We start from the raw sequence: 25602 nt of genomic DNA, 5'->3' as shown, positions 1-25602 counted from the left end.
AGTTACATAATAATTTATAGCTTCTTTGGCTGATGGCCGATGAAGCTCTTAATTTAAACGTGCATTCAGCACGCAGGTAAGTATTGATAATAAAATTTTGACGTGGCTAAGTTAAATATTTTGGGCGAGAGAATTAATTTAATTGCCCTGCACGCAGTAGATGAGCTCTGAACTGGCCCTTTTGAGATCCGCTATCGCTATAATTTTATAGGTATTCAAAAGAAACTTTACACATCTTCATAGTCATAGCGGACCTCCAACCTATTTAAATCTAAACATCCTAGCCTTATATATTAGCCTACTTAATCTATCTTGCTTCCTTCAGTTTTGAGACGAAAACCACAAAATCATGAATTTCCACTAAAATCTTAATTTGTGAAATCCAAAGTACTATTTTTATTAAATCATTATGAAAGATGAATCTAAATATAAATTTTGAAGTCTCTAGCTCTTTTCTGTTGCGCCAATGATTTTTTCAGAAAAACGTCCAAATTTCGAAAATGGCTGAAGTTATCGAGCTGATATTTAACACACATTAGTTTAGTATTATTCCTGACATGCTAGAAAAGTTTTAGTTCATTTGCTTGATTTTTAAGGTATTGCGCAACATTTATGACGTCAGAGCTAGTTACAGCAGACTGGCTGGCACACAATGGAAACTGATGTGAATTTACTACAGCGTGAGTAGGCTGCTTCCCTACAAGGGGGACGCTAACCAGCGCTCGGTACGTGCAGAACGTTCTTCGACCCATTCTTTTGCCGGTCTTGCAATAGAAAGATTACGTGTCTCCAATCGATTACAAGTTGGATATGATGGGGTGAGAGGTCACTCGTATACTGAGCGAGGTAGTGCAGTGGTTAGCACACTGGACTCACATTCGGGGGGATGACGGTTGAAACTCGCGTCCGGGCATCCTGATTTTGGTTTTCCGTGATTTCGCTAAATCGCTTCAGACAAATGCGGTTCCTTTAAAAGAGCACAACCGATTTCCTTCCCCATCCTTCCCTACTCCGTCTCTAACTTCCTCTTTGTCGACAGGACGTTAAACACTAATCTCCTCCACTCTTCTCCATCCAAGTGACTCGTGCAACTCGTCAGTTAACAACTCACACAGAACTACTTGAACAGATCCAGCAGGCGTGGCATAACGAACCCAAAGACAGTATTCGCCATCTGTACGATTGAATGGCTGCCAGAAGCAGAGCCGTAATTGCCGCCCGTGGAGGCTACACCACGCAGTAACATGGGTGTTGCAACAGCAGTAGATGCTTTGTACCTTAGAACCGCTTATGCTGATGATCTGTAAATGTAATCAATTCATGTACTCGGCCGGCCGAAGTGGCCGTGCGGTTAAAGGCGCTGCAGTCTGGAACCGCAAGACCGCTACGGTCGCAGGTTCGAATCCTGCCTCGGGCATGGATGTTTGTGATGTCCTTAGGTTAGTTAGGTTTAACTAGTTCTAAGTTCTAGGGGACTAATAACCTCAGCAGTTGAGTCCCATAGTGCTCAGAGCCATTTGAACCATTTGAATTCATGTACTCCATATTCACTGTTGCAACAATAAATATTGAGTGAACTGGAAACCTCTAAAAGGGTGCACGCATTTGTTTTCCGGCAGTGTATGTATGCTGGCCAAAACTGTACCAACAATCATTCGAGATTGCCTGATAAAATCTGCGGATAATGTTCTGTCTAGAGCATTGTGATAATTCAAGAACACTGGATCTGGTAAATGAAAACAACTCAAGGGATCGCAATGACATTGCCCACGGAAGAAGGTTTGGTCGCTGTAAGAGTGCTGAGGCCCCAGATTCGCCACTGGAGGGACATGGAGATGGACTGTCCACGGCAATCAGTAGGGCTGGGAACAGAAAATGGGGGCTTCAGAAGAACACCAAAGGTATGTAGTGTGTTACCTGAGAGGGGAAGGAGTGCAAGTAACGGAGCTTTATCAAACAATGCCAAAGGTGTACGAAGAGCACTTCATGTTCGTTGCAAGGGTCAAGGCGTGGCACAAGCGATTCAAGGAAGGACGGATGCCTTTGGCCTACGATGCACGAACTGGAACGCCAGACCTTATTGCTGACACCATTGTTCGTAGGTGGAGTCTAGGGATGAGAAAAACCGACAGTATAAAATGGATACCAGTATTTTAGTTCGGAATAACCGGTATAGGTATTGGTTGGTGTCACTTGTGGCATGTGTGTCTATTTTTTACTAATAACTGGGCAAAATTCCGAGATATTAATTAGCTGTAGCACCAGTGCTAAAATTTTTCGTTTCTAAATAAACTTTACTTTAAAAATTTTTCATTAGTAAAATATGCATTACTTGGAACTATTGCGTTATTATACAAGGTGTACAACATTGCTTCCACAATTTTTTCCCCAACATTTGAGGCTTTAATGAAACAAATTGGTTACACATGTATCATTCAAAGTATTTCCATCGCTGGCCACTACTTTCTCCTATCTTTCGGGCGTTGTACGAATCCCTCGTCGAAAAAATTTTTCTTCTTTTGAAGCGATCCACGAATCGATCCAATTTGTTGCTTCTCCATAACATCGGAAGTGTTGGTCAACCAGGCCATGCGCCATTAATCCAAACTTGTGATAGTCAGAGGGAGCAATGTCTGAGGAATACGGCGGATGGGGTAGGACTTCCCCTTTTTAACTTTTCCAAGTACGTTTTGACCTCTTTTCCAACGAGGGGTCGAGTGTTGTCGTGCTGCAAAATCACTTTTTATTGCGGCCGTTTGTCTTTTAATGCTCTGCTCAAACCCATTAATTGCGTTTGATAACGAGCACCTGTGATTGTTTCACTTGGTCTTAACACCTCATAGTACATGACGGCGAGCTGGTCCCATCAAATACAGAGCATAATCTTGGAGCCGTGAATTTTCGGTTTGGTCGTCGACGTGGAAGCATGACCGAAATATTCCCATGATTTTTTGCGTTTAGGATTATCGTAATGAACCCATTTTTTGTCCCCGGTCACAATGCAGTGCAGAAATCTCTTCCGTTTTTGCCTCTGAAGCAACTGTTCACAAACAGACAAACGCCGTTCAATGTCTCTTGGTTTCAGTTCACACGGGATTCTTTCTAAATCATGCCCGTAGCCTAGAGACGTTTTGAAATCGCTTGCTGTGTCACTCCCACTAATTGTGCCAATTCTTCTTGAGTTTGACGCGAGTCTTCACTCAGCTATGTCTCCAATTCTGCATCTTCGAAAACATTCTCTCTTCCACCACTATGCCGGTCTACGACGTTCAAATCATTGTTCTTGAAGCGCTTAAACCACTCACTACACGTTCTTTCACTAATAGCGTCCTTACCAGACGTACGTGAGGGCATTCCATGAGACTCAGCGGCTGTTTTCTTCATATTGAAACAAAACAGTAACACCTCCCGCAAATGACGCGAATTAGGCTCGTAAACTGACATTTTCAATCAAGAACAACTTTAGGATGCAGACACGAATGTTTGAATGACGTTATGTTGACGGAGGTCCAAGTTAACTGCCTGACGTCTGCGATCTGTTTCTTTCGACCGCTACTTACCGTTGTCACCACCTATCGACAAACGGCGGAAGCAAAGTTGTACACCCTACAGAAAAAGGGAGAAGCTATCAGTTATGTTTTAATAACAATTCCGACAGAAACCAGCTACAAACACATAGCATAAGAATTGATGCAGCTTTGCTGAGACAATAATTTCCCTTCTACCATGTGGCGTGGCCTATTAGATGGTGCGTGTGTACGTACAGGGTGCAAGACCTGTCCCATTTGATCTAAATGGTAATCTCTCACTGTCGTTATAGGACATTTGTTGTATATGAGAATGGCACCAATCCTAGTATGGAAATATTATACGAATTGAGGTAGCAATGAAGTACAGTACTTCATTTACTTTAAAAAAATTAAAACAGAATAGGCCATAAAAAACTGTGATGTATTATATCTTTAAACTTAACGGTTCATTCATAGTGCACAATTAAATAGAAAGCAGCTGATTTGCTGCCTGTGTCTAGGTAATATACCTTTAGCTGCTTGTAGCCCATGAAAACGGACAAATTAGCCCGAAAAACAGTTTTTCAAGCTCAGTTTCCATCGTTTAGCACTAATGCTCAAATAGTAGTATGATCCCCGATTACAAAACGATTTTTGAACATACTTCGAAAAAATTAGAATTAGTAGAAGAATACTGACGATTTTTCGTAGTAGTCAACCACTTAAAACTTTTCTAGAAAAGCAGTCAACACTGGAAAAACTAAATTTTGTTATATTTTCCTGTTTAATTCAAATTTTTGAATCTATGTTTCTTGAAACTGAAGTAGTCAAAATTTTTTAATCTGTTCGCTTTTCACGTTTATCATGCTAAATAATAGGAACAGAAGCCGAAAATATGTTATTTCAGAAACCGGTTATTTTGAGTGGTTTGCAACACTCTGGTTGAACTGGTGTTGAAGCAAACCAATATAACCGAAAACCGGTTGTTTCAGCGATAATCACCATCCCTAGTGGAAACTCTCATTTTTGAAGAACAGCGAGTTACGGTAGTAGCCGTTGTCCCAGAGGTCGGATTGAGCGTCAGAATTCCAACAGATATTCAATGCTATCCGTACACTTGTGCGATTATTCGATGAATTTCCATTCCCCGTACTCGTTCCGCTGTAAGAAGACGCAATAAACTCCTTTGCTCTTCTTCTGAAGCCTCTATCTCTCTGTATTCAGCATTACCGAATGTAGCGGAATGCTCGCAGGAACTCGTGTCCACTCTGTAGTCACGTGGGTATGCGCCCTTGTCCTTCTTAAACGAAAGTTCGGGGTCACAGCATCTTCATAGGTTCCATACCTTCTTCCGTAGACAAAGGCATTACGATCCCTGCAGCCGTTCACATTTCACAGCTTGTGACTCATTTCTTTATGAATGACTCTAATATTTTAGATTACAGTATTACTATTGGAAAAGAAAAAAAAGTATTTGCACTTTTCTAAACATTCCCTTCATTTATTGCTTTAACTGACGACTCATTCTCACTATGTTCTGTTGCGAAGAGTGGTGAAAAAAGTGTGGTTGTAGTAACTTACCAATTACAAAACTTGAATTTAGAGTGAAATAATTTGAGGTAAAGTAAGAAAATTAATAAGAAAAAGAAATAATACAAAATAATCGTTATAAATATTTTAGTATACAACAAATAATGTTGGGAAGTCTCGGAGTCTAGCTCCCATTTCCTAATTCTACAAAACATGCAGATCAAAAGCACTCACGTTAAAATATAAAAAGAAATAAAATCATTGCGACATGAATTCCTCGTCTTACTTTGAAAATGGCAACGCCAATACATATGTTTTTGGATTGGGTCCGCCTTCAGCAAAACACAATTTTGTTTTTCAACCCAAACGTGATTCACTGCAGTTGCAGCATCTTCAGTGGGCTTTTATTTTAAGACTGTTAAGGATAAAGAATGTTCTTTACTGTTTGTATAAATGTAACTATTGGTTTTTAAATCGTAATTTTAGATATTTGAGAAAACACATAAAGTTATGAATTCATACCTTTTTACCACGTGGTGTGGTTTTTCTGATGTATTGTGTTTCTACAGTTACTGTTTTGTTTCACAGTTTGTCATCTGCAACCACTTACACGTTAAAGAAGATAAATTGTTTAAGCCAAAATCACGATTTGAAACTTGTTATGGCTATGCCTGAAATCAATTAATTCTATGTGTGTGTATGTGTGTGTTTAAAAACCAGTAGTTACATGTATACAAACAGTAAAGAACATTCTTTATCTTTAACAGCCACAAAATAGAAAAGCCCACTGAAGATGCTGCAACTGCAGTGAAACATGTTTGGGTTAAAAAACAAAATTGTGTTTTGCTAAAGGCGGACCCTATCCAAAAACATATGTATTCCTAAGGCAAACACGGAAAAAAGAGCTTCAACCCCAAGATGATTATGGCAACACCAAATTCTCTGCTCCACTTATACAGGCCGTTCGGAAATTCCCCTTACAAACTTCTAGCACTTCTAGAACGTACTGAACAGACAATATTTTGAACCGGAAACCATATCCGGAAACGTAACGTTTCCGTGCTACAGCCGTTTGAAAACATGTTTTCTGGGTAGGTATGCAATAGCGCAGTTATGCTAAGGGGTACTTACGGCGGACCGTGTGATGACGGTTTGCATGCATCCTACCTCTCTGACCTGGTTCGAGATTTATTAACGTATCTGTGAGTGTTAGAGCAACATGCTTGCGTACACGTTTGCAAAATACACCGACGTGATTCTTCTGTATGGCGAAGCTCTTGGTAATGGAAGAGCTGCTCGTCGCCTTTATCAAGACCATCATTCGCGACGTCCGAGTCCGTTGCATACCATTTTCACCACAATTACGCAACGTCTTCGAGAAATGGGTAACTTCACCGCAAGAACGTGTGACTGTGGTGTTCCAAGGAGAGGAGTGTAACTGTGAACAACAGGTTTTATGAAATTGATTAAATTTCCTTTTTGTTTCTTTTGCTATTGATGAATGGAATTGTAGAACAAAGGACGTGCCGGGTACGCCTAATAAATTACTTTTAAAAGTGGTCTCGTTACCAACATGTTTTCAAATGGTTATAGCTCGGAAGCTTTACGTTTCCAGGCACAGGTGTCAGTTCAATATATTATCTACTCACTCTCCTCTACAAGTCCTATAAGTTTGTAACGGGAACTCCTTGCACATGTTACCGCACATCCACCAAAGCGTTGCTTCCGTAAAGTGGCAAACACCAGTCACATCAGCCGTCTCTCCGTGCACCACTAAATTGTACATATGTGCGCAAGTCTGACAAACTGCGCTGACCCACCAAGAGTTCCAGAATATTCCTGAGATATTACAGAGGGCATGGAGAGACACCACACCAATGGTTATATGTGCAAAATCCTTCACATTTACCGTACTAACGCCAAGCGTACAAAAAATCTAAATAACCTATGAAGAGGGCATTACCAATCTCGTCGGTTTCTGTATTAAGTACTTTACCAAACTTAACACGGTGGATTGCTATTCCAAGTTCCTCAAGAAGATCATTTTTCTTTACTTTTTTCCTCCGTGTTTCACCTCTAAGTCCCTTTCTATGCCTTTCAAGGGGCAACGGGTCTCATATACATGTTTGGCAATCACCGATCCGCCTTAGTTATGGAGTCTAAAAGCGTCTGCTTGTTCCCTGTATCTTGTCGAAAACTTCCTATCTATTTGTCTCTCATATTTCGCTACATACGATGCGCTCTGTCTTATTCTGGGAATATTTCACAGAAACTGGGGAACATTATCATGCACACAACGTCCATTTGGAACTCAGAGGAAAAACGTACAAAATAAAGGAAAGTAACTCGATCTGCTTGAGAAACTAGAAATTCCAATCCATCGTGTCTAAGTCTGATGCTGTAATTAATATAAAACTGACTAGAATGGTAATTCCCACAGCACTGCATCGAAATTTGGCGTTAATGGGCTATAGCAGCAGACGACCGACGCGAATGCCTTTGCTAATAGCACGACATCGCCTGCAGCGCCTCTTCTGTGCTCGTGACCATTTCTTTTGGATCCTAGACGAATGCAAAACCGGGGCCTAATCAGATGAGCGCCGATATCCGTTGGTAAGAGGTGATGGTAGGTTTCGAGCGTGGCACAGACTCCACGATGCCGTGGACCCAGGTTGTCAACAAGACACAGTGCAAGCTGGTGGTGGCTCTATAACGTGTGGGCTGTGTTTACATGCAATAGGCTGGGTCCTCTGGTCCAACTAGACGTATCATTTACTGGAAATGGCTACGTTTGTCTACTTGGAGACCATTTGCAGCCATTCATTAACTTCATGTCCCAAACGTGCCACCGATCCACAACTGTTCACGGTTGATTTGAGGAACATTCTGGACAATTCGAGCGAATGATTTGGCCACCCAGACCGTCCGACATGAATCGCATTGAAAATTTATAGCACGTAATCAGGAGGTCAGTTCGAGCACAAAATCCTGCTCCGGCAATACTTCCGCAATTAAGGACGGCTGCAGAGACAGCATGGTTAGATATTTCTGAACGGCACTTTCAACGACTTGTAGGGTCCGTGCCACATCCACTTGCTGCACTACACGGAGAAAAAGAAGGTCCGACACGATTTTAGGAGGTATCCCGTGACTATTGCCATCTCATTGGATAATCGGTGAAGAGAAGTTGCTGTTGCTGTTTTTAAACTAGGACGAGGAATTCACGTCGAAATAATTTTATTTGTTTCTATATTTTGACCTTCAGTGCATTCGAAGTGCATTTTATGTAGGATAAACTTAAAAAACCAGGTAATGGCAGCTTCAGTCCCGATACGCGTGGCTGTGGATTATGTTCCTAATATTGGTGGTTGAATGCTAAAATATTTATAACCATTACCTTAACAATCACTGTCTCCGGTCCTTACGATGGATAATATAATGACTACCAAAGAAATTCTGGAAAATCAACCATCATGTAAAAGAAGCAGAAATGTAGTATAAGGATGCATCACCGACAAACACAAATGTTACCCTCTCTTCAGCCGAAGGTTTAGTGTGCAGTCGGGATGATCTGCGATTCTCATCCATTTCCGAACTTCTCAGTGCTGAAGTAATAACACTAAATAACACTATCAGATCTGAAAGAATTAAGTCTTAACAACAGTCACATAGTCAATACAGACATACAAGATAACAGTGGTTATTCGAATATTAATATTAAGTAGTACACACTTTGATAGGTGATAGATGACTCAGTTTATTTCTCTGTCGATCTTCTATATCAATACGACCAGTTTCAGAACGCTGAACATAGCATCGACGCCTTGTTTAAATATCGCGAGTTCGACAAATGTGCTGTTGCCGAGCACAACCTAGTGAGCAAATAAACTATTAAGTTTAATGAAGCCGTAATATCATCCTAACGCATTTGTTTAATGGAATTATGTAATAATAGAAGCGTTGAAACCAAAATGTCTAATAACAACATTAATCCGGACAGCCGCCCTATCCTTACTAGTGCATCGATACGGGCCCTTGATCCTGAAAGGCAACAGAGAAATAAACAGAGTCGTCCATGATCTAAGAAAATCAACATTACCATAAATGTTCTTCCATCGTAGACATAGACGTAATCTCTGGTAGCATATGGAAGTTTCGTGACCTTGTGACGTCTCCATGTCAAAATTCGGCCAACTAAATAACTCTGGACGATGATGACGGAGGAAGTAATCGAAATCTGACATGGCAAGAGTTCCAAGAGACAGAACACAAATCTGATGCGGAAAGAGCTCCGTGAAGCATTTATTTATTAAGTGAAGACGGGTAATGTACATTGCCAGTAAACCTTCCATTTCGGATATGTCTGAAACATATTTGTGAAAGTCGTCTTTGGGTTGTAAAAAAAAACTGCAGGACATTTTAAGTATACTGTTCATTTCATTTTCTGTACAGTCATTCTATTGTATGTTATTTTAATCTTACTGCAATCAGTTTTATAGCCTGGTTTCAGAACTTATCAGTTAATGCCTTGCAGCTGTTGCTGAAGTTCATCTGCACTAGAAGCAAAACGTGTAGTGTTCTCAGAAAATCGAAGGAGACTCAGAACTGTTCCATTAACATGTACTCCTTCTCCGTTTCTCCCGATTGGAGAATCTCAAAAATTTCTCTGGTCCTATTTGAACTTTTTTTAAATTTATTAGCGACTTTTCGGCATCACCCATGCCGCCAGCCTCAGAACAATAAAATGCTACAATTATATGTTACATCCAATGAAACTGAACTTACATAAATGATTTAAGGATATTAAGATATTTACTATGCTATAGCGCAAAAATAATTCTCTTTTTTCATATTCTTATTTAATCCTCTGTTATCAACTCGTATACAGTTATACACTTTTATGTCTTTTGCTGCTAAAGGAGATCTAATGTTTGCTGTAAAGCATTTTCAGACATAATTAGTTTCGTGATTTTTGATACCTTCTGTGGCAGCCGAAGAAACTGCCGCATTCACATGAAGAAGGTGTGATCTTGTTGAGATGGTACAAATGTTGCCGTAATCTCTCTTGATTGAATTGAAAAAGCTTTCATGATGTGGAATGTTCTTACCTGACTCATCTATCACTTTCTTACAGCCGTTGGATTACTGTCTTGTTTCTCAACGCTTGTTTGCAAACGTTTTGTTGGAAGTGAGTCAAAAACTTCCCGAAATCTATGAACTGTAAGCAGAGTGGTAATTCACAATTATTGCCTGTAATTTAGTTTCAGACTTGCAAGCAATCCTTTGTGCTATATTCACTTCTGAAACTAGCTTTCCTCTGCATGAAAAAAATCAAATTCATTTTTTTATGTGTCTGCTGATAACTTCACCGAATATGATGAAGATTACTGAAAGAATATTGATTGATCTTTAATTTTTAACGTCTTTTCTGACCCCAAGCTTGTGAAATGTGTGATTGCAACATTGTTCGAGATTTGGATAACAGTCGGTTAACAGAAGTTGGTGGCTACATCACTATTCGTGATTTGGATAACAATCTGTAAAAAATTTTGGAAGCACTTTTTGTATTAATTTTCCTTAAGGTTTAATAAAGATTTCTGTTTCTTCTTTCATCTGTCCAATTGCGGTATACACTTCGCTGAGTTTACTTCCAAAATGTCATTATCTTGAACGGCACAAACATTTAAAGATGTCTTGGAATAACTGCACAAATTTCTCTCTGTTTTTAGTTAGCGTGCCATCATAACTGAGAAAAATGTGGTATCCAACGATCAGAAGTTTTTTGAGGTTTCCTTGATACTAATATTGTTGATGATTTATATCCTTTGACGTATTTCATTTGACCTATTTCAGCAGATAATGTAGTTACCTGTTAAAACTTCCGCCTCTTGTTGGAGAGCTACCTTGTTCATTTGAGAAAAACCTCCTTTTTCTTTCCGCGATCATGTAAAATCTTTTCTGTTTGCAAAAATACCTCAACTGTTAAATAAATGTTCTTAGAAGCTCAGTTTGTTGCTAAATTCAGTCTCTGGTAATAACACTTCACGTATACAGAGTAGAATACTACGTGTGCACCCTCGATAACGCTTAATGGACCAACACAGCCGGTGACAGATAATCATTAATATCTCCTGACATTCACATCACATGTACCGCATGATTTCAACAAACTGAAATTTAAAGAACTGCCTGGCTAAGAAGGTCTGATCCTCTTTCCGAATTTTCTACTTTAATTTAGAAGCAACAAGTACAGCTAAAAATAAAATTCTACAAAAACAATATAAATGACAACTGTATCGACCTGTTCGCAATACAGGAGAAACACTGAATCTCAAAGGACATAGTGTTTGGTTTTGATTTGTTGGGTATCACATACGACCTATACTATGGCGCAGCGACGTATGTAAAACAAAATGCGGAAAATATGTCTTTTATTGTCACTTCTACTGACAGCAGTATTCATGAAGTAATTGTGAAACTTGGCGAGATCACAGTCGATACTGTCTACAAGCCTCCACAAGCGCTGGGCCAAAACATGTGTTGAACACACATCTCCACCCATACACACACACACACACACACACACACACACACACACACACACACACACATATATATATATATATATATATATATATCAAAAAAAGTTTTGCATTACCCCAGTTCCCAGAACTCCTGAAGATAGACGTTGACTGTGGATATTGTATGAAAAACACAGTATGAACGCACGAGGATTCTGGTACAGACGTCGAGATACTGGGACAGCGTTGTTAGGGAGGCCATCGAAATTCGCACCAATGACGACCTCATAAACCATGACTGTGGCAAGGCTTGGGAACCAGCGATTGGGTTAATCAACAGTAAATCGAGCAAACGAATAGTTGTGACGACCACGGCGGACAGAGCTATCACACGGACGTCATCTCAGACTCGGTCGCAATCAGTTCCACCGCGCGACCGTGGCGCGGGGCGCGGACGGCGGAGTGAGCGCGCCGCGGGCAGTGGGTATTTAAATCTGCCGCCGCCTATCCCGAACCCAGGTCCCCCTGGGCGGCCACAGCGTACGGATCTCCGTGCCGGCACGTTCACAGGAGCTCAGTCCGTCAGTTCACCTGATGATGGCGACATGTATGATCGCCGTAATATTGTGCCCGTTGGACACTGTAGACCGGCAATACACCCGTGGATATTTTGATTATCAAATACGCCGGGAGAAACTCAAGAATCACAACATAATATACATTCTCGCACCAGTTTAAGTTATTCGTAACTACAGTCCCTTAGCATTTAGCTGAATTTACAGTTTTTGTATTTGAGTGATATGTCGTGTAACCAAAATTTAACGGTTTCCTTCTAGTACTCATATGGACGACTTCGCGATTTTCATTATTTAATCAACTGCCACTTCCCGCATCATAGAGATCTTTTCTAAACCATTTTTCAGTGGATTTTGATCATTTAACAGCTTTGCAAGACGGTAAATGACGGTATCATCTGCGACACGCTCAGGAAGCTGCTCAGATTGTCTCCTGAATCCTGTATGTAGAACAGGAACAGCAGAGGGCCTATAACACTTCCTTGGGGAACGCCAGATATTACTTGTCTTACGACATCCCGACAGTTACTTCGAACTGAAATCTTTCCGACAGAAAATCACGAATCGAGTCGCACAACTGAGACGATACTCCATAGGCACGTAATTTTATTAGAAATCGCTTGTGAGGTACAGTGCTGACAGCCTTCTGGTAATCTAAATATATGAAACCACTCTGACAACATCTGTCGAAAGCATTCATTACTTCGTGAGAATAAAGAGCTAGTTGTGTTTCACATGAACGATATTTTCTGAATCCGTGTTGGCTGTTTGTCGATAAATTGTTTTCTTAGAGGTATTTCATAGCGTTAGAAAGCATTATATATTCCAGAATCCCACTGAAAATAGACGAGAGTTATTTGGGTCTTTAATTCAGTGTCTTAATCCTATTCCTCTTCTTGGGTACTGGTGTGACTTATGAATCTTTCCAGTCTTTAGGTACGGATCTTTCGGCGAGCTAACGGTCCTATAGATTGCTAAGCATGGAGTAATTTTTTTAAGCATACTCTCAACGGAATCCGACTGATATACAATCTGCACCGGAGGCATTGCCTTTATTAACCGATTTAAGCTGCTTCTCTACACGTAGGACATCTACTTCTAAGATACTTATGTTGGCAGTTGTGCTTATTCGAACACTGGTTTTTTTTTTTTTTTTTTTTTTTTTGCGAAAGAATTTCGCAAAACCGTGTGCAGTAACTTAGCTCTGCTTAGTAATTCGGCAATATGGTTATTCAACAGTAGTTGTATTTCCTCACATCTTATGGTTTTACATATTTCATGTATTTTTGTACCAAATAGTATTTTTCTTTTTTACAGCCTGTATGTTTTACATTAATACTTAATATTATGTTGCAGACTGCTTACCTTCAATTAATTCATGTGATGTACTACACTATACGCTAAATTAAACTCGCATATTTTTAAATATATTCTCATCCTCTACGTGTATAGCTTTCCGTGAGAAGAGGATGTTTTTTTATAGCTTATTAATTTTGCTTTGTATTTTAGAACTCTATGAATATAAGCAATTTGAAAGCGTTTTAGGAACGTTCTGTACATTTTTTCTGTATTTCTTAAATTCAGTAAATATTATGTGTGGGTCCATTTCTCCATACTAATCATATAATCATATAGATGAATACACTAAGCAGATTCAGAAGGATGTAGGTTGCAGTAAGTACTGGGAGATGAAGAAGCTTGCACAGGATAGAGTAGCATGGAGAGCTGCATCAAACCAGTCTCAGGACTGAAGACCACAACAACAACAATCATATATTTAATTGATTACATCTAGAGTAAAATCATATATTTAATTGATTACATCTAGAGTAAATTGTTAAGGACAAATTTTACTTAAGCATGGACTGTTTCATTTCTGGGAAGATACCAAATGCTTCCCATTGAGGAACAATTCTTTCATTTTACTCCTACTTTTCATTAAAATCTTCGAATATCATATGCTAGTGTGTTTTGTTGTTACTTACCAATTTCTGTAGGTCTTCCTAAAGGTATGCTACCTTCTCATAAGATTGCAAGCACTTTGGTGTATAGACTTGAATGATGCCATGGAATACCATTTGTTTATTTTTATGAGTCCTGCTGATATGTCTACGTTTTCTTCAAGATAACTAATATTTAAACGACATGACACAAAGAACAGTGTACCCGAATGGGACTCGATCATGGGACTTTTACCTTTCGCAAATTGGAAGGCAGGATATTTGGAAGTGAAGATATGAGGTCAGATCGTGAGTTGTAATTGGATAGCTTCATCGATAGAACACTTGGACGCAAAAGAAAAAGGCTCTACGTTCGAACCCCCGTCCAGCACAGAGTTTTTATCTGCCAGGAGGTGAAAACTCATTCTGCATCTACACTGTTTTCAGTTTTCATGTTTACAATAATCTCTTCATCGGAATATTTTCCTTCCTCATATCCTCTGCAATAAAACACGTACAAATTTTAATTCTATTTTGGTGTATCTGATAAAAAAAAGCTGTTCGATTTGATTCCACGTTGACGGCTTGTTAGTTTTTTCAAGAGTTTTCATCTGGCTCCTCGAGGATGAGTAGACCCCGTTATAGACTTTTCCACAATCTTACGTTGACAGAGTGAGAGGGGTGGGGGTGGAGTGGGGGGTGGGGCGAAGAGATGCAAGTCAGGATTGGTGTATACTGGCAGTCGCCTGGTGTGACATGGAAGCTGTGGGGGACACACATACGAACGGCTGGGCGGAGACCTGAGGACAAGGTTGTTGCGTCTGCTGGCAGGCGCTGGTGAACCACCTGGGGATGCACGAGCTGGTGCCTCACAGCGAGTTCCTGGAGGGCCTCGGCGCCACCATCTGCCGGTCAAAGGCTGTCTACAAGGACGTCTGCACCAACCTGCTCTTCCTCATGGCCGGCTACTCCTCCAAGCATCTCAACTCGGTAAGAAAAAGCCTAGGTTGCGGGATTCTACAATTTCAGTGCTCAATAAAACATTGTATTACTTTCATGCCTTGTATAGTGATAGGCCTGTGTTCTATATATAGGGTGAAAAGAATTTAAACCGACAAACTCTGGGAGGTTGTAGGGTACATCAAATGAAATATTTTTCCCTTATGTCATTTTTTCCTATGAGGACTTTTTAAACCGGTGGAGGCCGTATTACGCTCTTCAGTTGTTAGAGGTCGTATTACGATCTTCAGTTGCTAGAGGTCGTATTACGATCTTCAGTTGTAGGCAACTGCTGCCCGCCAATGCAGTAGAGCATTATCTCTGTTTAATAGTGGGGCGATACACCGGTGGAGGCCGTATTACGCTCTTCAGTTGTTAGAGGTCGTATTACGATCTTCAGTTGCTAGAGGTCGTATTACGATCTTCAGTTGTAGGCAACTGCTGCCCGCCAATGCAGTAGAGCATTATCTCTGTTTAATAGTGGGGCGATACACCTGGAGTGAGTACACTGATACGGTTGATGCGTACTACGTAGCGTACCATAACGGACGAGCTGCACAGCGGGTTTATCAACAACAATATCCTAATCGCCGTATACCGCATCATACGACCTTTGCTGCTGTGTACCAACGTCTGCGTGAGACCGGATCATTTAGGAGATTACCTGGACAGAGACGCCGCCGCACGGTAAGAACGCTGCAATTTGAGGAAGCTGTCTTGCAGCATGTGGAGCGGGATCCTTCAATCAGCATTCGTAAAATTGCACGTAACATGGGGACGAATCACACGAAAGTAAGAACAGCCCTTCGAGAGCAATTGTTACTTCCATTTCACTTACAGCGTGCTCACAACCTGGAACCAGTTGTTTATCCACCCAGAGCACAGTTTTCGCAGTGGTACCTGGAACAATGTGAAATGCATCCTACATTTCCATCCTCTGTTTTGTTTACCGATGAAGCAACGTTCGGGCATGATGGAGTCTTCAATATGCACAATTCGCATGTTTGGAGTGAGGATAACCCACATGCCACAGTTACTAGCGCTCATCAAGTGCTGTTCTTCTTTAATGTGTGGATCGGTGTTGATGGGGACTGTTTAATTGGGCCGTATCTGCTACCTAGGCCATTAAATGGCAGGCACTATTACAATTTTCTCGCCAGAGAATTGCCAGAATTTCTGGAAGACGTCCCGCTCCCTACAAGACAACGCATGTGGTTCCAACATGACGGGGCGCCGGCACATTTCAGCTGTCGTGTGCGTTGGTTCCTGGACCGACGGTTCCCCGAAACGTGAACTGGCAGAGGTGGTCCTGTACCATGGCCTGCTCGATCCCCAGATATTTCCCCTCTGGACTTTTTTGTGTGGGGAGATATGCGCAACCTTGTTTCTGCAACTCCTGTTGCATCAGAAGAGGATCTGGTTGCCCGGATAGTAGCAGCAGCAAGAACAATTCAGGATACTCCTGGGGTTTTTGCTCGTGTCAGACAGAACATGATCCAACGGTGTAACCTTTGTTTACGTGTCAATGGAGGCATTTTTGAAAATATACTGTAATTGAAACTGGGTTGTGTTGATCTTTTGTCTCTTGGTTATAAAAAAATGGAAAAGTGTTTGTTGGTTTAATTTATTTGCCGCCAGAGAAATCTTCCTCTACGGGTTTAAATACTCCTCATAGGAAAAAGTGACATTAGGGGAAAATATTTGTTTTGATGTCCCCTACAACCTCCCAGAGTTTGTCGGTTTAAATATTTTTCACCCTGTATACGTGAATATTTACATTAGATTCTTTGATCACGTTTCCCCGTCACATACACTGCTATCCTGACTGCATACAGAGATTGTAAACACTCTGTCTCCTCTTGTCGCGTAATCCCCACCGCACACCCTTTTTACTTTATATGCAGTTTATACGGCATAATATTTTAATTAATTTTATATTGCTTATTGTTGTGAGCACGACAGATAAAATACGATTTTCACTATTAGTTTCTGCAGTTGAAAATATTTTAACTTTATGCACTTTGACCTATTATGTGGGGACACGCACAACACTGAAAGATTTCGTCCTGTGGATGTACGATCTTTAATTTGCAAACTATTTTTATATAACACTCATCTGGCTTGTTAGATATGGAACATCCTATCATAGCTGTAACTAATTATAAAAAAAAATGCCCTTCGCTACTTTCATGTCTTCAATGCACAGAAAATTACCCTTACTGTACGGAAGTTACAGTATGTTATGTTCACTAAATGTAAACGCTGCAGTGGATTTTTTTAAATATGTGAAGACTAATAACTACCACGACTAACATGAGAGCGTGAAACACACACAAAATGAAATTTAATTATTATGTTATTAGCCAGAACAGGTTTTGCACAGCAGTCTTGGATCACACACAAGTAAAACTTTATCACTCATGAATTACATACCAAACTGATAACATAATAGCAGCTGCCCATGTCCACCTGAAAATGACATAAGAAAATCCACAATTTGCCTCTGAAGTATCCAGAAAGCTGATAATTTTAATGACGGCTCTGCGTCATGAAAAATTCCTAATATGCTGAAAACGGCTAAGAATGTGGAATGAAATCTTGGGCAAGCTAGCAATAAATTATTACAGGTAATAATTTTAACAATTTCTGTATTCAAAAAATCAACATAAATTCAAAGTACACACCTTTTACAAGTACCAACCTCCAATGGCGTCTTTCTCGATCAAAGGACAAACGAAGGCTACCTATGCATTCCAGCGAGCGTCACAGGCTCTTACAACTTAAACGGCTACAAGAAGACAGAGAGAGTAATGTTTTAACCTCCACTATTTATAGACAATTTGATAAGCATATTTGCAATTATTTTTCATTATCTGCTTTGATACATACATTCGCCGCCGACCAAAGACATTATTTGTGAAATATAGATACATAAATATTGCACAAAAAAAGAATAATTATTTCCTTTTACACATAATCTACAAACCATACAGTAATGAAATAATAACAATACCGATAAATGTTTATTTTTATTATTTTTTTTATTCCACCAATTTTGTAAATATCTTGCCAGGAGATGTCACACTCTACTATCTTATCAAAGTACGCTGTCCCTTATATCTCTCCTCGACCTTAACGCTCTCGTCTGAACAACATTGCAGTAACACCCTTTCCCTTCTGAGCTAAATCCTTTCGGTCCCATTCCATTACTCAGACCAGTTTCTCGAAGACGTTCCCAGTAACAGAAATCCGACTCTGGAATAACCTCCCTCATTACATCAGAGAACTGAATAACATCTGCGCCGGCCGGTGTGGCCGAGCGGTTCTAGGCGCTACAGTCTGGAACCGAGCGACCGCTACGGTCGCAGGTTCGAATCCTGCCTCGGGCATGGGTGTGTGTGATGTCCTTACGTTAGTTAGGTTTACGTAGTTCTAAGTTCTAGGGGACTGATGACCTCAGAAGTTAAGTCCCATAGCGCTCAGAGCCAATAACATCTGCAGCTTCAGAAGACAGTCAATGACGTCTGCTGCAGCAGCAATAAGGATTAATATTGTCCCTGCACACACTCGGTACCCCTTTGCATCCTTCTATCGAACTAGATTTTCCTCATTTCCCAGTATTCTTAGCTGGTGCAGTCACCTTAAATTTCCCTACCCCAGAACTCACTATAACATAAAGTATCTATTTTGTACACCTATAAATACTTTTTCTATTGTCATTAGTGCTATTATTAGACACGTAGTAGACCCGTTGTGGATCACATGAAGCATCTATAGTTCTTCCTGCGGTTTTTCCATAAGACCTTCATTTTCTCGTTCATGGCTTTCTTTCTTTCGTCCGTCAACTTTGTACTGGTCTTTTTGGCTCTTGTCTCTGTCTAGACTTCCCACTTGTCTATTTTGCTTCTGCAGATGTTACAGTCTGCAGGTCCTGAATGGTGAGTTGAGCATCAGTAAGGTCTCTTCGTACTTATTCGGGAGTCCATAGAATTTATCGTGTTTTTTTATAATGTCAGCAGCAATATTTGAAATTTCCTCTGTAGTTTTGTTGGTTTGCAGTCTATGTCCGCTTCTGTTTTTTGTGGTCCATCCTAACGATCTTTCGTTCTTCTTCTTGTAGATTTTATAGTACCATCTTGTTATGGAGTAACAAGGTTTCTGCTGCGTATAGCACCTCGGGTTCAATGACAGTGCTGTAGTGCCTGATTTTTGCATTCATGGACATGCACCTTTTGTTGTAAAGTTGGTGTGTTCGACCGTAGGCTCTCTTTATTTTCTGTGCTCGAGTTTCTTGAGTTTTTTTTCTTCTAGTCCAGTGGGTTCCAAAATTTCCCCCAGGTATTTAAAACGTAGAACTCTGTTTATCCATCCATATTTTGTGGTGAGATGCTGTATGTTCAAGAGTGTACACATAAATTCCGTTTTCTCAAAAGAAATGTGCAAGCCAACGTTCTCGGCTCATTACTTGAGTATTTCTATTTGATGTATTGCATTTTGTTCACTGTCTGTAAAAATTGCAATGGCATCGGCAAAGGCTAGGCAGGTGACTTCAGTTTTCCTGGTTTCCATAGACCACGTTTTATTAGCTTACTCTCCCATTCCCTTATGACCTTGTCCAAAATGATATTGAACAGAGTTAGAGATAGTCCGTCTTTCAGTTCTGATCTCAAAACATTCCGAGATTTCCCCAAGAATTTTACTTTAGAGATTGTGATGGAGAATGTCTGTTCAATGAGCTTACGTGTTTTCTGGTCAAGTCCGAGTTCTATAAGAATGTTGACAAGGAATTTACGGTCGACTGAGTCATACGCCTTCTTGAAGTCGACGAATGTACATATAGTGGGCTTATGTCTAATAGCTCTGTATTTCAACGTCGTTTTTAGGTTAAAAATTTGTTCAGGGCAGGAACGTCCGGCTCGGACACCCGCTTGATACTCCCCAATCTTTTGTTCAATTTGCTCCTGTGTTCTCTGCAATAGGCATGAAGAGAATATCTTGTATGTGACTGGTAGCAGTGAAATGCCTCGGTAACTGTTGACATCCGTTATGTCACCTTTTTTGTCCAGGGGGTGGATACGTGCACACTTCCAGTCGTCAGGTAATTCTCTTGTTGTCCAAATTTCTTTGATAATTTCCATGAGCTCCTCAAGTGGGCCTAAATTTATCAGTAGTTCTGCTACTATGTTATCATCACCAGCCGCTTTGTTGTTTTTGAGATGGTGGATGTGCTTGAGGATTTCTTCTTTTGAGGGTGATATTGAGTCTTGGTTGGTGTGTGTGGGTTCAATAAGTGGGAATCTTTCTGTAGGTTCAGGACAATTTAGTAAATTGGTGAAGTAAACTGCGAGTTCTTTGCAGTTTTCTTCATTAGTAAGTGCTAATTCTCCATTTTGTTTTTTAAAGCAGAGTTTTTGTTGTGAGAATATTCGTATCCTATTTGAAAATGTCCTGTTACATTGTGATTCCGAAAGTCACTCTCCAGTTATTCCAGTTGTACGTTTAGGTATCTTCTCTTGGTTTGTCTGATGGTTCTGGCTGTTTCTTTCCGTACTTTGAAGAAATTTTGTTGTGTTTCTGTCGTTTTCCAGCTGCTTCCTGTGCTTTACGTATAATCTTGGTTTTGAACTCTTCCATGGTGTTTGCTTCTTCTTTCTCCCATTCGTCCTTTATGTTTGTATGTGCAGACTATTTACGTCGAATATCTGCAGGTGCTATTTCTTGGAATTGTACTTTCCTGGAGTGAATTTTACTTTGACTCCTGTAAGGTAGTGGTCTGAGTCAATATTGGCATCTCTTCGGACTTGAACATCATGAATTTCTCGTTTGTGGGTGATTGTTATAATGGTTAATCTGGAATTCTCCAAGTTCTCGAATATGAGAGCGCCAAGTTTTTGCTTTCTATGGTGTTTTCGTAAAGATATTGACATTATCTTCTGGTTGAATTGTTAACAGAGATCAACTAGTCGCCTTCCATTTCTGTTGGTAAATTTGTCCGCAGGATATCTGTCTATAATCTTCCTGTGTTCTTTTTCTCTGCCCAGTTGCGCATTAAAGTCACCAATGAGTAAGATGGTGTCCTTCTTGGGGATCTTCGCCACAGTCTTCTCGAATTGGTTCCAGAAATTCTTCACTTCGGTAGGGTTTTTCTTGTTATCTATGTTGGTTGGGGCATGAGCGTTGACAAGTCTATAATTTCTGTTGGCGCACTGTATACGTGCCGTCATGAGTCTGTTGTTGATGGGAGTGAATTCCTTGACGGAGTTTATGATACTTTTGTGTGTAAGTATAGCCATTCCCAGCAAAGGGGCACCTTTGACAATTTGTCTATCAGTTTTGCTCTTGAATATGCGGCAGCTACCATAATATGTGGTATCATCGTCAGTATATCGTGTTCCCTGAAGTGCTAATAATATGATTATTTTTCTGCCGAGTTCTGTAGTAAGATTGACTAGCTTTACAGTTCTATCGGGGTATTGATATTTGGTGTGCCAATGAATGTTGGTGTTTCAGCCAGTAGTTTGCCAGAGAACTCTGACTTTCTCTGAGTTCGTGGTTGCTTGGGTCCCCCAGAATCCGAATGCTCGTTTGCCGCCTGTCAACGGGTGGATTGGTTACCACCTGGGGTAATGTTGTTGTTGCTCTCACGAACGATAGTGCTTGTTATTAAATTTTGCCCAGCTAGGCTGATTGTGTAGAACCAGGGATTGTTAGTTCCTGGAGCAGTTGCTACAGCCGCACCCACTGGATGAACGGTCGCTGACCAAGTTGACGGTGGTTTCCGTAACAGACGTCGCTTGGGTTTTAAGAAGAGAATTCTCCCACCTTATCTGCCGGTGAGACCTTCATCTTCATTCGCCATCCGAACCACTGATCCTCTTCGCCTGTACCCTGGTGAAGAGCCCCTACAAGGTACTACCAGCCGGGCCAGCTGGACCAAGGTTTTTTTATGAGGCGTTACTCCTGCCCCTCCTCCTTTCTATTGTCGTTATTATATTTATTACTATTAACATTAGTTAATGAACCATGGACCTTGCCATTGGTGGGGAGGCTTGCGTGCCTCAGCGATACAGATGGCCTTACCGTAGGTGCAACCACAACGGAGAGGTATCTGTTGAGAGGCCAGACAAACGTGTGGTTCCTGAAGAGGGGGAGCAGACTTTTCAGTAGTTGCAGGGGCAACAGTCTGGAAGATTGACTGATCTGGCCTTGTAACATTAACCAAAACGGCCTTGCTGTGCTGGTACTGCGAACGACTGAAAGCAAGGGGAAACTACAACCGTAATTTTTCCCGAGGGCATGCAGCTTTACTGTATGATTAAATGATGATGGCGTCCTCTTGGGTAAAATATTCTGGAGGTAAAATAGTCCTCCATTCGGATCTCCGGGCGGGGACTACTCAAGAGGACGTCGTTATCAGGAGAAAGAAAACTGGCGTTCTACGGATCGGAGCGTGGAATGTCAGATCCCTTAATCGGGCAGGTAGGCTAGAAAATTTAAAAAGGGAAATGGATAGGTTGAAGTTATATATAGTGGGAATTAGTGAAGTTCGGTGGCAGGAGGAACAAGACTTTTGGTCAGGTGAATACAGGGTTATAAATACAAAATCAAATAGGGGTAATGCAGGAGTAGGTTTAATAATGAATAAAAAAATAGGGATGCGGGTAAGCTACTACAAACAGCATAGTGAACGCATTATTGTGGCCAAGATAGACACAAATCCCCACGCCTACTACAGTAGTACAAGTTTATATGCCAACTAGCTCTGCAGATGATGAAGAAATTGATGAAATGTACGATGAGATAAAAGAAATTATTCAGGTAGTGAAGGGAGACGAAAGTTTAACAGTCATGGGTGACTGGAATTCGTCAGTAGGAAAAGGGAGAGAAGGAAACATAGTAGGTGGATATAGATTGGGGGGAAGAAAAGAAAGAGGAAGCCGTCTGGTAGAATTTTGCACAGAGCATAACTTAATCATAGCTAACACTTGGTTCAAGAATCATAAAAGAGGGTTGTATACGTGGAAGAATCCTGGAGATACTAAAGGGTATCAGATAGATTATATAATAGTAAGACAGAGATTTAGGAATCAGGTTTTAAATTGTAAGACATTTCCAGGGGCAGATGTGGACTCCGACCACAATCTATTGGTTATGAACTGTAGATTAAAACTGAAGAAACTACAAAAAGGTGCTAATTTAAGGAGATGGGACCTGGATAAACTGAAAGAACCAGAGGTTGTAGAGAGTTTCAGGGAGAGCATAAGGGAACAATTGACAGGAATGGGGGAAAGAAATGCAGTAGAAGAACAATGGGTAGCTCTGAGGGATGAAGTAGTGAAGGCAGCAGACGATCAAGTAGGTAAAAAGACGAGGACTAATAGAAATTCTTGGGTAACAGAAGAAGTATTGAATTTAATTGATGAAAGGAGAAAATATAAAAATGCAGTAAATGAAGCAGGCAAAAAGGAATACAAAGGTCTCAAAAATGAAATCGACAGGAAGTGCAAAATGTCTAAGCAGGGATGGCTAGAGGACAAATGTAAGGATGTAGAGGCTTATCTCACTAGGGTTAAGATAGATACTGCCTACAGGAAAATTAAAGAGACCTTTAGAGAGAAGAGAACCACTTTTATGAATATCAAGAGCTCAGATGGAAACGCAGTTCTAAGCAAAGAAGGGAAGGCGGAAACGTAAAAGGAGTATATAGAGGGTTTATACAAGGGCGATGTACTTGAGGACAATATTATGGAAATGGAAGAGGATGTAGACGAAGACGAAATGGGAGATACGATACTGCGTGAATAGTTTGACAGAGCACTGAAAGACCTGAGTCGAAACAAGGCCCCCGGAGTAGACAATATTCCATTGGAACTACTGACGGCCTTGGGAGAGCCAGTCCTGACAAAACTCTACCATCTGGTGGGCAAGATGTACGAGACAGGCGAAATACCCTCAGACTTCAAGAAGAATATAATAATTCCAATCCCAAAGAAAGCAGGTGTTGACAGATGTGAAAATTACCGAACTATCAGTTTAATAAGCCACAGCTGCAAAATACTAACACGAATTCTTTACAGACGAATGGAAAAACTGGTAGAAGCCGACATCGGGGAAGATCAGTTTGGATTCCGTAGAAATGTTGGAACACGTGAGGCAATACTGACCTTACGACTTATCTTAGAAGAAAGATTAAGGAGAGGCAAACCTACGTTTCTAGCATTTGTAGATTTAGAGAAAGCTTTTGACAATGTTAACTAGAATACTCTCTTTCAAATTCTGAAGGTGGCAGGGGTAAAATACAGGGAGCGTAAGGCTATTTACAATTTGTAAAGAAACCAGATGGCAGTTATAAGAATCGAGGGGCATGAAAGGGAAGCAGTGGTTGCGAAGGGAGTGAGACAGGGTTGTAGCCTCTCCCCGACGTTATTCAATCTGTATATTGAGCAAGCAGTAAAGGAAACAGAAGAAAAATTCGGAGTAGGTATTAAAATTCATGGAGAAGAAATAAAAACTGTGAGGTTCGCCGATGACATTGTAATTCTGTCAGAGACAGCAAAGGACTTGGAAGAGCAGTTGAACGGAATGGACAGTGTCTTGAAAGGAGGGTATAAGATGAACATCAACAAAAGCAAAACGAGGATAGTGGAATGTAGTCGAATTAAGTCGGGTGATGCTGAGGGGATTAGATTAGTAAATGAGACACTTAAAGTAGTAAAGGAGTTTTGCTATTTAGGGAGCAAAATAACTGATGATGGTCGAAGTAGAGAGGATATAAAATGTAGACTGGCAATGGCAAGGAAAGCGTTTCTGAAGAAGAGAAATTTGTTAACATCGAGTATAGATTTAAGTGTCAGGAAGTCGTTTCTGAAAGTATTTGTATGGAGTGTAGTCATGTATGGAAGTAAAACACGGACGATAAATAGTTTAGGCAAGAAGAGAATAGAAGCTTTCGTAATGTGGTGCTACAGAAGAATGCTGTAGAGTAGGTGGGTAGATCACATAACTAATGATGAAGTATTGAATAGAATTGGGGAGAAGAGGAGTTTGTGGCACAACTTGACAAAAAGAAGGGACCGGTTGGTAGGACATGTTTTGAGGCATCAAGGGATCACAAATTTAGTATTGTAGGGCAGCGCGGAGGGTAAAAATCGTAGAGGGAGACCAAGAGATGAATACACTAAGCAGATTCAGAAGGATGTAGCTTGCAGTAGGTACTGGGAGATGAAGAAGCTTGCACAGGATAGAGTAGCATGGAGAGATCCGCATCAAACCAGTCTCAGTACTGAAGACCACAACAACAACGTTGTTATTATTATAATTATTAACATCATTGGTGGTGGTAGCATCAGAGTAGTAGGGATATTGCCAGTATTAACTTTATTAGTCTCAATCAATACATTTACTCATATTGTCTCTATAGGCACTCAAATCATTTTAATACTATTTCTCATACAAAAATTATTGTCAGTTTTTAGTTTACTATAATGTAAGAAAGATACTACTTGTGTGAAATTTTGGGTACATAAGA

General features: G+C 40.5%; 1 protein-coding gene across 1 annotated transcript in view; it reads left to right on the top strand.

Moving 5' to 3' along the window:
- Positions 1-25602, top strand: part of LOC126412965 (lipase 3-like) — a 159191-nt gene that overhangs the window by 71867 nt on the left and 61722 nt on the right. Inside the window, exon 5 of the mRNA XM_050082857.1 lies at positions 14907-15065. Within this exon, the coding sequence (XP_049938814.1) occupies positions 14907-15065 (159 nt within the window). The remainder of the gene's footprint in view (positions 1-14906; positions 15066-25602) is intronic.

This window comes from Schistocerca serialis, chromosome 7, assembly GCF_023864345.2.
Source record: "Schistocerca serialis cubense isolate TAMUIC-IGC-003099 chromosome 7, iqSchSeri2.2, whole genome shotgun sequence".
Classification (NCBI taxonomy): Eukaryota; Metazoa; Arthropoda; class Insecta; order Orthoptera; family Acrididae; genus Schistocerca; species Schistocerca serialis.
This window is presented reverse-complemented; position numbering and strand designations above follow the sequence as displayed.